The sequence below is a fragment of the Oncorhynchus mykiss genome, chromosome 21 (genome assembly GCF_057628025.1).
Source record: "Oncorhynchus mykiss isolate SJ-2025 chromosome 21, ASM5762802v1, whole genome shotgun sequence".
In the NCBI taxonomy this organism is placed as follows: Eukaryota; Metazoa; Chordata; class Actinopteri; order Salmoniformes; family Salmonidae; genus Oncorhynchus; species Oncorhynchus mykiss.
In genome coordinates, this window is record NC_143042.1 from 9973302 (window position 1) to 9987500 (window position 14199).

The window sequence follows — 14199 nt, forward strand, 5'->3', positions numbered from 1 at the left end:
CCACCCCCCTCTCTCTCTCAATATCATCTTCTCTCTCTCTCATCTACTGTCCCCTTCTCTCTCTGTCCATATAATCTACTGTCCCTCTCTCTCCATATCATCTACTGTCCCCTTCTCTCTCTCTCCATATCATCTACTGTCCCCCACTCTATCTCCATATCATCTACTGTCCCCTTCTCTCTCTCTCCATATCATCTACTGTCCCCCACTCTCTCTCCATATCATCTACTGTCCTCCACTCTCTCTCCATATCATATACTGTCCCCCTCTCTCTCTCTCCAGATCATCTACTGCCCCCCCCCCCCCCTCTCACTCCACATCATCATCTGTCTCGGTCCCACTCCCTCTCTCTCTACATATCATCTACTGTCCCCTTCTCTCTCTCACCATATAATTTACTGTCCCTCTCTCTCGCTCCATATCATCTACTGTCCCCTTCTCTCTCTCTCCATATCATTTATTGTCCCCCTCTCCCTCTCTCCATATTATATACTGTCCCCTTCTCTCTCTCTCTCTCCATATTATCTACTGTCCCGTCTCTCCCTCTCGCTCTCTCCATATCATCTACTGTCCCCTTCTCTCTCCATATCATCTACTGTCCCCTTCTCTCTCCACATCATCTACTGTCCCCCCTCTCTCTCTCCATGTTATCTACTGTCCCCCTCTCTCTCTCCATATTATCTACTGTCCCCCTCTCTCTCTCCATGTTATCTACTGTCCCCCTCTCTCTCTCCATATTATCTACTGTCCCCCTCTCTCTCTCCATATTATCTACTGTCCCCCTCTCTCTCTCCCCATATCATCTACTGTCCCCCTCTCTTTCTCCCCATATCATCTACTGTCCCTCTCTCTCACTCCATATCATCTACTGTCCCCCTCTCTCTCTCCCTCCATATCATCTACTGTCCTCCTCTCTCTCTCTCTCCATATCATCTACTGTCCCTCTCTCTCACTCCATATCATCTACTGTCCCCCTCTCTCTCCCTCCATATCATCTACTGTCCTCCTCTCTCTCTCCCCATATCATCTACTGTCCCCTTCTCTCTCTCTCCATATTATATACTGTCCCCTTCTCTCTCTCACTCTCCATATCATCTACTGTCCCTCTCTCTCTCTCTCTCCATATCATCTACTGTCCAGTCTCTCCCTCTCCATATCATCTACTGTCCCCCTCTCTCCATATCATCTATTGTCCCCCTCTCTCTCTCTCTCTCTCTCTTCATATCATCTATTGTCCCCCTCTCTCTCTCTTCATATCATCTATTGTCCCCTTTTCTCTTCTCCATATCATCTACTGTCCCCCTCTCTCCATATCATCTATTGTCCCCCTCTCTCTCTCTCTTCATATCATCTATTGTCCCCCTCTCTCTCTCTTCATATCATCTATTGTCCCCTTTTCTCTTCTCCATATCATCTATTGTCCCCTTCTCTCTGTCTCCATATCATCTACTGTCCCCCTCTCTCTCTCCATATCATCTAGTGTCCCCTTCTCTCTGTCTCCATATCATCTACTGCCCCCCTCTCTCTCTCCATATCATCTATTGTCCCCCTCTCTTTCTCTCCATATCATCATCTTAAAACACCTTATAGTAACACATGAACTGTTATATGTGGTGGAGCTAACAGGGAGGCACGAGACAGTACACATGGGCCCAAGTGAGAGAGAACACCATCTCTCTGGCCAGGTTAGATAGGTTTTATTGTTTTGAGCATCAATCTCAGGTGGTTTGTTTTCTGGAGGGGAAATTACTTTTTGTTGATGAAATGCTTTTTTATTTGTATTTATTCATGTTTTTGTGTTTATTTAAGAATGACACGTGTTGTTTAATATCTCAAAAGGCACAGTGTGCCATTATTTGTGTTACGACTTGAGTATACACTAAAGGTTTTATAAAATCTCAAAACTCTTCTCTCCATATCGTCTACTGTCACTCTCTATATCGTCTACTGTCACTCTCTATATCGTATACTGTCACTCTCTATATCGTATACTGTCACTCTCTATATCGTATACTGTCACTCTCTATATCGTATACTGTCACTCTCTATATCGTATACTGTCACTCTCTATATCGTCTACTGTCACTCTCTATATCGTATACTGTCACTCTCTATATCGTATACTGTCACTCTCTATATCGTATACTGTCACTCTCTATATCGTATACTGTCACTCTCTATATCGTATACTGTCACTCTCTATATCGTATACTGTCACTCTCTATATCGTATACTGTCACTCTCTATATCGTATACTGTCACTCTCTATATCGTATACTGTCACTCTCCATATCGTCTACTGTCACTCTCCATATCGTCTACTGTCACTCTCTATATCGTATACTGTCACTCTCTATATCGTATACTGTCACTCTCTATATCGTATACTGTCACTCTCTATATCGTATACTGTCACTCTCTATATCGTATACTGTCACTCTCTATATCGTATACTGTCACTCTCTATATCGTATACTGTCACTCTCTATATCGTATACTGTCACTCTCTATATCGTATACTGTCACTCTCTATATCGTATACTGTCACTCTCTATATCGTATACTGTCACTCTCCATATCATCTACTGTCACTCTCCATATCATCTACTGTCACTCTCTCTCTATATCGTATACTGTCACTCTCCATATCATCTACTGTCACTCTCTCTCCATATCATCTACTGTCACTCTCCATATCATCTACTGTCACTCTCCATATCATCTACTGTCACTCTCTCTCTCCATATCTACTGTCACTCTCTCTCTATATCTACTGTCACTCTCTCTCCATATCATCTACTGTCACTCTCCATATCATCTACTGTCACTCTCCATATCATCTACTGTCACTCTCTCTCTCTCCATATCTACTGTCACTCTCTCTCTCCATATCTACTGTCACTCTCTCCATATCTACTGTCACTCTCTCTCTATATCTACTGTCACTCTCTCTCCATATCTACTGTCACTCTCTCTCCATATCTACTGTCACTCTCTCTCCATATCTACTGTCACTCTCTCTCTCTCCATATCTACTGTCACTCTCTCTCTCTATATCTACTGTCACTATCTCTCTATATCTACTGTCACTCTCTCTCTCCATATCATCTACTGTCACTCTCCATATCATCTACTGTCACTCTCTCTCTCTATATCTACTGTCACTCTCTCTCTATATCTACTGTCACTCTCTCTCTCCATATCATCTACTGTCACTCTCCATATCATCTACTGTCACTCTCTCTCTCTATATCTACTGTCACTCTCTCTCTATATCTACTGTCACTCTCTCTCTCCATATCATCTACTGTCACTCTCCATATCATCTACTGTCACTCTCTCTATATATATCTACTGTCACTCTCTCTCCATATCTACTGTCACTCTCTCTCCATATCATCTACTGTCCCTCCCTCCCTCCCTCCCTCATATATATATATATATATATATATATATATATATATATATATATATATATATATATATATATATATATATATATATATATATATATATATATACACACACACACACAGTGCCTTGCGAAAGTATTCGGCCCCCTTGAACTTTGCGACCTTTTGCCACATTTCAGGCTTCAAACATAAAGATATAAAACTGTATTTTTTTGTGAAGAATCAACAACAAGTGGGACACAATCATGAAGTGGAACGACATTTACTGGATATTTCAAACTTTTTTAACAAATCAAAAACTGAAAAATTGGGAGTGCAAAATTATTCATCCCCTTAAATTAATACTTTGTAGCGCCACCTTTTGCTGCGATTACAGCTGTAAGTCGCTTGGGGTATGTCTCTATCAGTTTTGCACATCAAGAGACTGACATTTTTTCCCATTCCTCCTTGCAAAACAGCTCAAGCTCAGTGAGGTTGGATGGAGAGCATTTGTGAACAGCAGTTTTCAGTTCTTTCCACAGATTCTCGATTGGATTCAGGTCTGGACTTTGACTTGGCCATTCTAACACCTGGATATGTTTATTTTTGAACCATTCCATTGTAGATTTTGCTTTATGTTTTGGATCATTGTCTTGTTGGAAGACAAATCTCCGTCCCAGTCTCAGGTCTTTTGCAGACTCCATCAGGTTTTCTTCCAGAATGGTCCTGTATTTGGCTCCATCCATCTTCCCATCAATTTTAACCATCTTCCCTGCCCCTGCTGAAGAAAAGCAGGCCCAAACCATGATGCTGCCACCACCATGTTTGACAGTGGGGATGGTGTGTTCAGGGTGATGAGCTGTGTTGTTTTTACGCCAAACATAACGTTTTGCATTGTTGCCAAAAAGTTCAATTTTGGTTTCATCTGACCAGAGCACCTTCTTCCACATGTTTGGTGTGTCTCCCAGGTGGCTTGTGGCAAACTTTAAACAACACTTTTTATGGATATCTTTAAGAAATGGCTTTCTTCTTGCCACTCTTCCATAAAGGCCAGATTTGTGCAATATACGACTGATTGTTGTCCTATGGACAGAGTCTCCCACCTCAGCTGTAGATCTCTGCAGTTCATCCAGAGTGATCATGGGCCTCTTGGCTGCATCTCTGATCAGTCTTCTCCTTGTATGAGCTGAAAGTTTAGAGGGACGGCCAGGTCTTGGTAGATTTGCAGTGTTCTGATACTCCTTCCATTTCAATATTATCGCTTGCACAGTGCTCCTTGGGATGTTTAAAGCTTGGGAAATCTTTTTGTATCCAAATCCGGCTTTAAACTTCTTCACAACAGTATCTCGGACCTGCCTGGTGTGTTCCTTGTTCTTCATGATGCTCTCTGCGCTTTTGACGGACCTCTGAGACTATCACAGTGCAGGTGCATTTATACGGAGACTTGATTACACACAGGTGGATTGTATTTATCATCATTAGTCATTTAGGTCAACATTGGATCATTCAGAGATCCTCACTGAACTTCTGGAGAGAGTTTGCTGCACTGAAAGTGAAGGGGCTGAATAATTTTGCACACCCAATTTTTCCGTTTTTCATTTGTTAAAAAAGTTTGAAATATCCAATAAAGGTCGTTCCACTTCATGATTGTGTCCCACTTGTTGTTGATTCTTCAAAAAAAAACACAGTTTATATCTTTATGTTTGAAGCCTGAAATGTGGCAAAAGGTCGCAAAGTTCAAGGGGGCCGAATACTTTCGCAAGGCACTGTATATATATATGTATATATATATATATATATATATATATATATATATATAATCTACTGTCCCCCTCTCTATATCTCTCTCTCTCTCTGTCTCCATATCATCTACTGTCCCCCTCTCTCTGTCTCTATATCATCTACTGTCCCCCTCTCTCTGTCTCCATATCATCTACTGTCCCCCTCTCTCTGTCTCCATATCATCTACTGTCCCCCTCTCTCTGTCTCCATATCATCTACTGTCCCCCTCTCTCTGTCTCCATATCATCTACTGTCCCCCTCTCTCTGTCTCCATATCATCTACTGTCCCCCTCTCTCTGTCTCCATATCATCTACTGTCCCCCTCTCTCTGTCTCCATATCATCTACTGTCCCCCCCTCTCCGTCTCCATATCATCTACTGTCCCCCCCTCTCCGTCTCCATATAATCTACTGTCCCCCTCACCACATCTACTGTAACACTGACTGACAGTTAGGGGAGAGGGGCATGACAGCACAGATATGAAACATGATTATTTAATATGTACATATTATTATTCATCCCTTACATTTGTGTGTAAAAGGTAGTTGTGAATTTGTTAGATTACTTATTAGATATTACTGCACTGTCGGAACTAGAAGCACAAGCATTTCGCTACACTCGCATTAACATCTGCTAACCATGTGTATGTGACCAATAAAATTTGACTTGTTTTCAAGCTATGGCAGCTGGTGCTGCTGATATCTCCAGAACAGAACGTGTACATACTGTTAGATAGATGAGCAGCAGTATTGGGATAAACACAGGGGACAGGTTTACATACACATAAGAACAGGAACAGAAGTATGAGGGGGGTAAACACAGGTGACAGGTTTACGTAGACATAAGAACAGAGACAGGTACAGAGGTATGATGGGGGTAAACACAGGGGACAGGTTTACGTAGACATAAGAACAGAGACAGGTACAGAGGTATGATGGGGGTAAACACAGGGGACAGGTTTACGTAGACATAAGAACAGAGACAGGTACAGAGGTATGATGGGGGTAAACACAGCGGACAGGTTTACGTAGACATAAGAACAGAGACAGGTACAGAGGTATGAGGGGGGTAAACACAGGGGACAGGTTTACGTAGACATAAGAACAGGGACAGAGGTATGATGGGGGTAAACACAGGGGACAGGTTTACGTACACATAAGAACAGGTACAGAGGTATGAGGGGGGTAAACACAGGGGACAGGTTTACATAGACATAAGAACAGAGACAGGTACAGAGGTATGAGGGGGGTAAACACAGGGGACAGGTTTACGTAGACATAAGAACAGGTACAGAGGTATGAGGGGGGTAAACACAGGGGACAGGTTTACGTAGACATAAGAACAGGTACAGGAACAGAGGTATGAGGGGGGTAAACACAGGGGACAGGTTTACGTAGACATAAGAACAGGTACAGAAGTATGAGGGGGGTAAACACAGGGGACAGGTTTACGTAGACATAAGAACAGGGACAGAGGTATGATGGGGGTAAACACAGGGGACAGGTTTACGTACACATAAGAACAGGTACAGAGGTATGAGGGGGGTAAACACAGGGGACAGGTTTACATAGACATAAGAACAGAGACAGGTACAGAGGTATGAGGGGGGTAAACACAGGGGACAGGTTTACGTAGATATAAGAACAGAGACAGAGGTATGAGGGGGGTAAACACAGGGGACAGGTTTACGTAGACATAAGAACAGAGACAGGTACAGAGGTATGAGGGGGGTAAACACAGGGGACAGGTTTACATAGACATAAGAACAGAGACAGGTACAGAGGTATGAGGGGGGTAAACACAGGGGACAGGTTTACATAGACATAAGAACAGAGACAGGAACAGGGACAGAGACAGAGACAGGGACAGAGGTATGGGGGGGGGGGTGTACATGGACTCCCTCATGACACCCACCTGAGTCTAGCAGCAGACGAACCACATCCATCTTCCCATAAAGAGCTGCCTCGTGGAGAGCACTGCCATTCTCCGTCTGAGAGAGAGCGTGAGAGAGTGAGAGAGAGAGAGAGTGTGAGAGAGTGTGAGAGAGAGTGAGAGAGAGTGTGAGAGAGTGTGAGAGAGTGTGAGAGAGTGTGAGAGAGTGTGAGAGAGTGTGAGAGTGTGAGAGAGTGCGAGAGTGTGAGAGAGTGTGAGAGTGTGAGAGAGTGTGAGAGAGTGAGAGAGAGAGAGAGAGAGAGAGAGAGAGAGAGAGAGAGTGAGAGAGAGAGAGAGAGTGAGAGAGAGAGAAAGAGAGAAAGAGAAGGAGACCGAATAATAGAAGGCAAGAGAGGGGAGAGTGATGTGGGAGAGAGAAAGAAAACATTTATTATAAGACATCGCCCAAGAAAACTCTTTGTACACAGAGTTGCATGGTGGAAACAGCAGTTTCCTCCCTCTCCATATGGCCTGGATGCTTGTGGCATTAGGCCCTGTAGAATACATTCGTCTATTGGTGGCATGATGCAATGCAGAGAAACTGTGGACATCAACTTGTGGGCGCCATCTTGGATTTGCATAGTTGTCAAAGATTTAGTGTACAGTAACTGATTACTTAGACAAGCACTTTAAAAACACACAGAGACACACACACACACACTGAATCTCTCACACTAACACCCAGCCAGGCTCCTGCCTTGTGCATGCACACACACTATACCTCGTCTTTCCTCTATCACCAAGGTATTATCAACGCAGCCAGGAAAGACCCCAAAAATCCAACACATCGACCAAAACCCAGAACTGCTCCTCCTGTGTTCCCACACACCCAATCCAGGTGCGTCTGACTGACCCTTACAGTTCAAAGGTCAAAGCATGCCAATGAAAGGGCATCTGATCATCCAAAACCACAGAATCTAGAAGACCAGGTCAAAAACAGGAACGTAAAAGATCCAAATCCAGAAAAGACAAAAAGCTTCACAACCCACGCTGACATGGAACTAGAGGTGACTGGACGATGAGTTTGGAGGGAGCACACACGCATACAGAGGGACAGGAAACCAAACCGGCAGACCCTCCCCCACTTCCCCCCTCAAACCCCTTCCTGTGTCGTTTCCAATGGCGATTAGTTGGTGATGTCACTGGAAAATGAGGAAATCGATTCACAAAGAAGACGGACTTCCTATCTGTTTGACTGGAGACTGAGGGGGGGGGTTTGTTTTGGTGTTGGCCTTTCTGTTGTTTTTCTTTTAGCACATTTTCTCCCATTGCCAGTTACGACCTTGTCTTGTCGCTGCAACTCCGAAACATGACCCACCTAGACGTGCTTTTTGAAGTCCCATCAAGTGTATTATGAAATAATGACCTTACAATGGCTATAGAGCTTTTTCATGGAAATTCCAAAACAAAAAGGTGAACATTCAATTGCCAGAACATTGAAAATATTCCATTGTCTCCATCCAGAGATCTGTATACAATGACGAGACGCATGTCTCCGCCCTAACAATGAGTGTTGTTGTCCCAAAGGCAGGAAGGCAGGAGACAAGTTTAGGTCCAAAATTAACCCATAGAAACGTATTGGGCATATTTTGGATAGATTTTTGCGAGAGTGAAACCACTTGCTCCTCTCTAAAAAACGGAACTAAAAGGAACTCAAGTAATTGAACCAACGTCGGTAAATTAGTTTAATTACCAGAAAAAAAAAGTGATTAATCGCTCAGAACTAGGAATCACTAGAGCGGTATGAGCCAAGGAATGCCCACCAGGCCAAACCCTCCCCTATCTAGGACGGTGCTGGGCCACTTGTATGCCGCCCTATGGGGCTTCCAGTCAAAATCAAATCAAATCAAATTTTATTTGTCACATACACATGGTTAGCAGATGTTAATGCGAGTGTAGCGAAATGCTTGTGCTTCTAGTTTCGACAATGCAGTAATAACCAACAAGTAATCTAGCTAACAATTCCAAAACTACTACCTTATTACCTTACAAGTGTAAGGGGATAAAGAATATGTACATAAAGATATATGAATGAGTGATGGTACAGAGCGGCATAAGCAAGATACAGTAGATGGTATTGAGTGCAGTATATACATATGAGATGAGTATGTAAACAAAGTGGCATAGTTAGTGGCTAGTGATACATGTATTACATAAAGATGCAGTAGATGATATAGAGTACAGTATATACATATACGTATGAGATGAATAATGTAGGGTATGTAAACATTATATTAGGTAGCATTGTTTAAAGTGGCTAGTGATATATTTTACATCATTTCCCATCAATTCCCATTATTAAAGTGGCTGGAGTTGAGTCAGTGTGTTGGCAGCAGCCACTCAATGTTAGTGGTGGCTGTTTAACAGTCTGGTGGCCTTGAGATAGAAGCTGTTTTTCAGTCTCTCGGTCCCAGCTTTGATGCACCTGTACTGACCTCTCGTCGTTGTTGGTAATCAAGCCTACCACTGTTGTGTCGTCCGCAAACTTGATGATTGAGTTGGAGTCGTGCGTGGCCACGCAGTCGTGGGTGAACAGGGAGTACAGGAGAGGGCTCAGAACGTACCCTTGTGGGGCCCCAGTGTTGAGGATCAGCGGGGTGGAGATGTTGTTGCCTACCCTCACCACCTGGGGGCGGCCCGTCAGGAAGTCCAGTACCCAGTTGCACAGGGCGGGGTCGAGACCCAGGGTCTCGAGCTTGATGACGAGCTTGGAGGGCACTATGGTGTTAAATGCCGAGCTGTAGTCGATGAACAGCATTCTCACATAGGTATTCCTCTTGTCCAGATGGGTTAGGGCAGTGTGCAGTGTGGTTGAGATTGCATCGTCTGTGGACCTATTTGGGCGGTAAGCAAATTGGAGTGGGTCTAGAGTGTCAGGTGTCAGGGTGGAGGTGATATGGTCCTTGACTAGTCTCTCAAAGCACTTATTGATGACGGAAGTGAGTGCTACGGGGCGGTAGTCGTTTAGCTCAGATACCTTAGCTTTCTTGGGAACAGGAACAATGGTGGCCCTCTTGAAGCATGTGGGAACAACAGACTGGGATAGGGATTGATTGAATATGTCCGTAAACACACCAGCCAGCTGGTCTGCGCATGCTCTGAGGGCGCGGCTGGGGATACCGTCTGGGCCTGCAGCCTTGCGAGGGTTGACACGTTTAAATGTTTTCCTCACGTCGGCTGCAGTGAAGGAGAGCCCACAGGTTTTGGTAGCGGGCCGTGTCAGTGGCGCTGTGTTGTCCTCAAAGTGAGTTTGTTTGTCTGGGAGCAAGACATCCTTTTGTAATCCGTGATTGACTGTAGACCCTGCCACATACCTCGTGTCTGAGCCGTTGAATTGAGATTCTACTTTGTCTCTGTACTGACGCTTAGCTTGTTTGATAGCCTTGCGGAGGGAATAGCTGCACTGTTTGTATTCGGTCATGTTACCAGACACCTTGCCCTGATTAAAAGCAGTGGTTCGCGCTTTCAGTTTCACGCGAATGCTGCCATCAATCCACGGTTTCTGGTTTGGGAATGTTTTAATCGTTGCTATGGGAACGACATCTTCAACGCACGTTCTAATGAACTCGCTCACCGAATCAGCGTATTCGTCAATGTTGTTGTCTGACGCAATACGAAACATATCCCAGTCCACGTGATGGAAGCAGTCTTGGAGTGTGGAATCAGATTGGTCGGACCAGCGTTGAACAGACCTCAGCGCGGGAGCTTCTTGTTTTAGTTTCTGTCTGTAGGCAGGGATCAACAAAAGGGAGTCGTGGTCAGCTTTTCCGAAAGGAGAGCGGGGCAGAGCCTTATATGCGTCGCGGAAGTTAGAATAGCAATGATCCAAGGTTTTTCCAGCCCTGGTTGCGCAATCGATATGCCTGTGATGCAGTGCCTTAGACCGCTGCGCAACTCGGGGCCTTTCAATATAGTTTGACACTCAGTTTCAGATTCACTTTACAGCTTGAAGAAGTATAAAGGTGTGTGTCGGGGGGGTCTGAATGTGTGTGTGTGTGTGTTTATATCCAGCAGGCTCAACTTTTGCCCTTGGTTCTCTACCTGCCTACAGAGCAGCAGGTCTCTCATATAGAATCCCCTCATCATTAGAGAGAGAGGGAGAGAGAGAGAGAGAGATATCCTCATTCATTATTCATTCAAACAATGGGCTTTAATGTCATTATTTTACTAGGCACTGACACACACTGCTATTTACCCCACCATCTGTGGGTCTGTAAGTTCCTCCACTCCTTAATGTCAAAGCACAGATCTGACAGTGTGGCTTTGGAGAGAGGCAGAGATAGGAGGGGAGAAGAGAGAGAGAGAAAGGGAAGAGAGAGAGAGAGAGAGAAGGGGAGGGGAGAGAGAAGGGGAGGGGAGCGAGAGAAAGGAGAGAGCGGGGAGGAGAGAGGGGAGAAAAGAGAGCTGGGAGGGGTGAGGGGTGAACAGAGAGAGGGCCGGGGGTAAAGAGAGAGAGGGCCGGGGGTAAAGAGAGAGAGGGCCGGGGGTAAAGAGAGAGAGGGCCGGGGGTAAAGAGAGAGAGGGCCAGGGGTAAAGAGAGAGAGGGCCAGGGGTAAAGAGAGAGAGGGGCGGGGGTAAAGAAAGAGAGGGGCGGGGGTAAAGAGAGAGGGGCGGGGGTAAAGAGAGAGGGGCGGGGGTAAAGAGAGAGGGGCGGGGGTAAAGAGAGAGGGGCGGGGGTAAAGAGAGAGAGGGGCGGGGGTAAAGAGAGAGGGGCGGGGGTAAAGAGAGAGAGGGGCGGGGGTAAAGAGAGAGAGGGGCGGGGGTAAAGAGAGAGAGGGGGGGGTAAAGAGGGGCGGGGGTAAAGAGAGAGAGGGGCGGGGGTAAAGAGAGAGAGGGGCGGGGGTAAAGAGAGAGAGGGGCGGGGGTAAAGAGAGAGAGGGGCGGGGTGAAGAGAGAGAGGGGCGGGGTGAAGAGAGAGAGGGGCGGGGTGAAGAGAGAGAGGGGCGTATGAAGAGAGAGAGGAGCGGGATGAAGAGAGAGAGGGGTGGGATGAAGAGAGAGAGGGGCAGGGGTGAAGAGAGAGAGGGTGTATGAACTCAGGAACACCCCGTACTACTCTCATCCTTGTCTCCCTCTCTGTTCCCCATCAATAATTAACTTATTTCAATAACCACATCATTCTACACCCCCCCCCCCCCCACACACATGTGTTCTATATCTTAAGCAATCACACACAGTACCATACTGTATGTATGAAGACAACACACACACCTCAAACTCATCCTTGACCTACTCCGACCGCCCCTCACAAACTGTGCATTACTGTGTTCTGCGAATATTACCGCAAAACCATATTCAGAAAGAGGTTGAAGAGAAGGAAGATTGTCCTCAGATACTGTACCAACTCATTAAAAACACAGGAGACAGGCTTGAAACATTCATTACAAGGAGGGAGTGTATCTTGAGCTAAAGAGACAGTCAGATTTACTGGAGCAACATCTGCAGGAGGGAAGAGAACTGTTACAAAGCTGAAGCCTGGTTTCACCCTGACTACCATGTGATGCTAAATGCATCATACAGGGATAATTTCTATATTTTGAAAGTTACATATCTTGAAAACTTGATTGCTGACAAAATGAAACGAATACCAAAAGACGGTTTTTGGGAGGAGTTTTCCTTTCAGGCTGAGTTGACCTTTAGCTCACCTCTCTTACCTCCCTCTACAGGAGAACATGTTGTATTGAGGGGGAAATGCAGAGTGGCCCCCCTCACCCCCCTCCCAACCCATACCCCAACCGCTCACCCCTGACTCCACAGTGACCCTGACCCCTAGACCGCTGACCTGGGAGTTGACGTCCATGCCGGCCTCCAGCAGGGTGTGCACGGCTGAGTGGTGCCCGTTGCGGGCGGCCAGGTGCAGGGGCGTGTGGCGCCTTGTCCCGTGGCTGCTCATCAGGTTGGGGTGGGCGGTCACCAACATACAGACCACCTGGGAAGAGGGGGAAGGAAGGAGAGAGGAGGAGAGGGGAGGAGAGAGGAGGAGAGAGGGGAGGAGAGAGAAGGAGAGAGGGGAGGAGAGAGGAGGAGAGAGGGGAGGAGAGAGGGGGAGAGGGGAGGACAGGGGAGGAGAGAGAGGAGTAGAGGGGAGGAGAGAGGGAGGAGAGAGGAGGAGAGAGGGGAGGAGAGAGGGTTCAAGCCCAGAGGACAGGAGTTCTAAGTTCTAAATTTGGAGTTATTTGATACAGGCCCTTGGCCGTTACTACACTATTACATACATCGTTTTCAGACCGTCAGGACCACAATCCACATCAGGACCAAACGTATGTCGAATATCTAATTTAAAAATAATGCGCATTATGATGGAGTTGGTCCCCCCTTTACTGCTATAACAGCCTCCACTCTTCTGGGAAAACTTTCCACTAGATGTTGGAACATTGCTTGCTTCCTTTCAGCCAGAAGAGCATTAGTGAGGTGGGGAGCTGATGTTGGGTGATTAGGCCTGGCTCGCAGTCGGCGTTCCAATTCATCGTTCGATGGGGTTGAGATCAGGGCTCTGTGCAGACTAGTGAAGTTCTTCCAGACCAATCGACAAACCATTTCGGTATGGACCTCCCTTTTGTGCACAGGGGTATTGTCATGCTGGAACAGGAAAGGGCCTTCCCCAAACTGTTACCACAAAGTTGGAAGCACAGAATCATCTAGAATGTCATTGTATGCTGTAGCGTTAAGATTTCCCTTCACTGGAACTAAAGGGCCTAGCCCAAACCATGAAAAAGATCCCCAGACCATTATTCCTCCTTCACCAAACTTTACAGTTGGCACTATGCATTGGGCCAGGTAGTGTTCTACTGGCCAGATGGTGAAGTGTGATTCATCACTCCAGAGAACGCGAGATTTACACCACTCCAGCAGACGCTTGGCATTGAGCATGGTGATCTTAGGCTTGTGTTTGGCTGCTCAGCCAAGGAAACCCATTTCATGAAGCTCCCAACAAACAGTTATTGTGCTGAAGTTGCTTCCAGAGGCAGTTTGGTGGTGTTTCAACTGAGGACAGACAATTTTAACGCGCTACACGCTTCAGCACTCGGCAGTCCCATTCTGTGAAATTGTGTGGCCTACCACTTTGCGTCTGAGCCGTTGTTGCTCCTAGACG

General features: G+C 46.0%; 1 protein-coding gene across 12 annotated transcripts in view; it reads right to left on the minus strand.

Annotated features, from left to right (window-relative positions):
* Positions 1-14199, minus strand: part of LOC110501015 (ankyrin repeat and sterile alpha motif domain-containing protein 1B) — a 316301-nt gene that overhangs the window by 209888 nt on the left and 92214 nt on the right. For 11 of the 12 annotated variants that reach the window (XR_016490136.1, XR_016490137.1, XR_016490134.1 and 8 more), the window contains exons 5-6: positions 12889-13035; positions 7089-7164 (exon numbers count right to left, since the gene is read on the minus strand). Coding sequence is in view for 8 of the 12 variants with exons in the window: in XM_090213690.1 (XP_090069816.1) it covers positions 7089-7164; positions 12889-13035 (223 nt within the window). In the remaining 4 variants the exon portion in view is untranslated. Of the gene's footprint in view, positions 1-7088; positions 7165-7827; positions 8124-12888; positions 13036-14199 lie in introns of those variants that run through there. The other variant, XM_090213692.1, reaches the window with a different exon arrangement.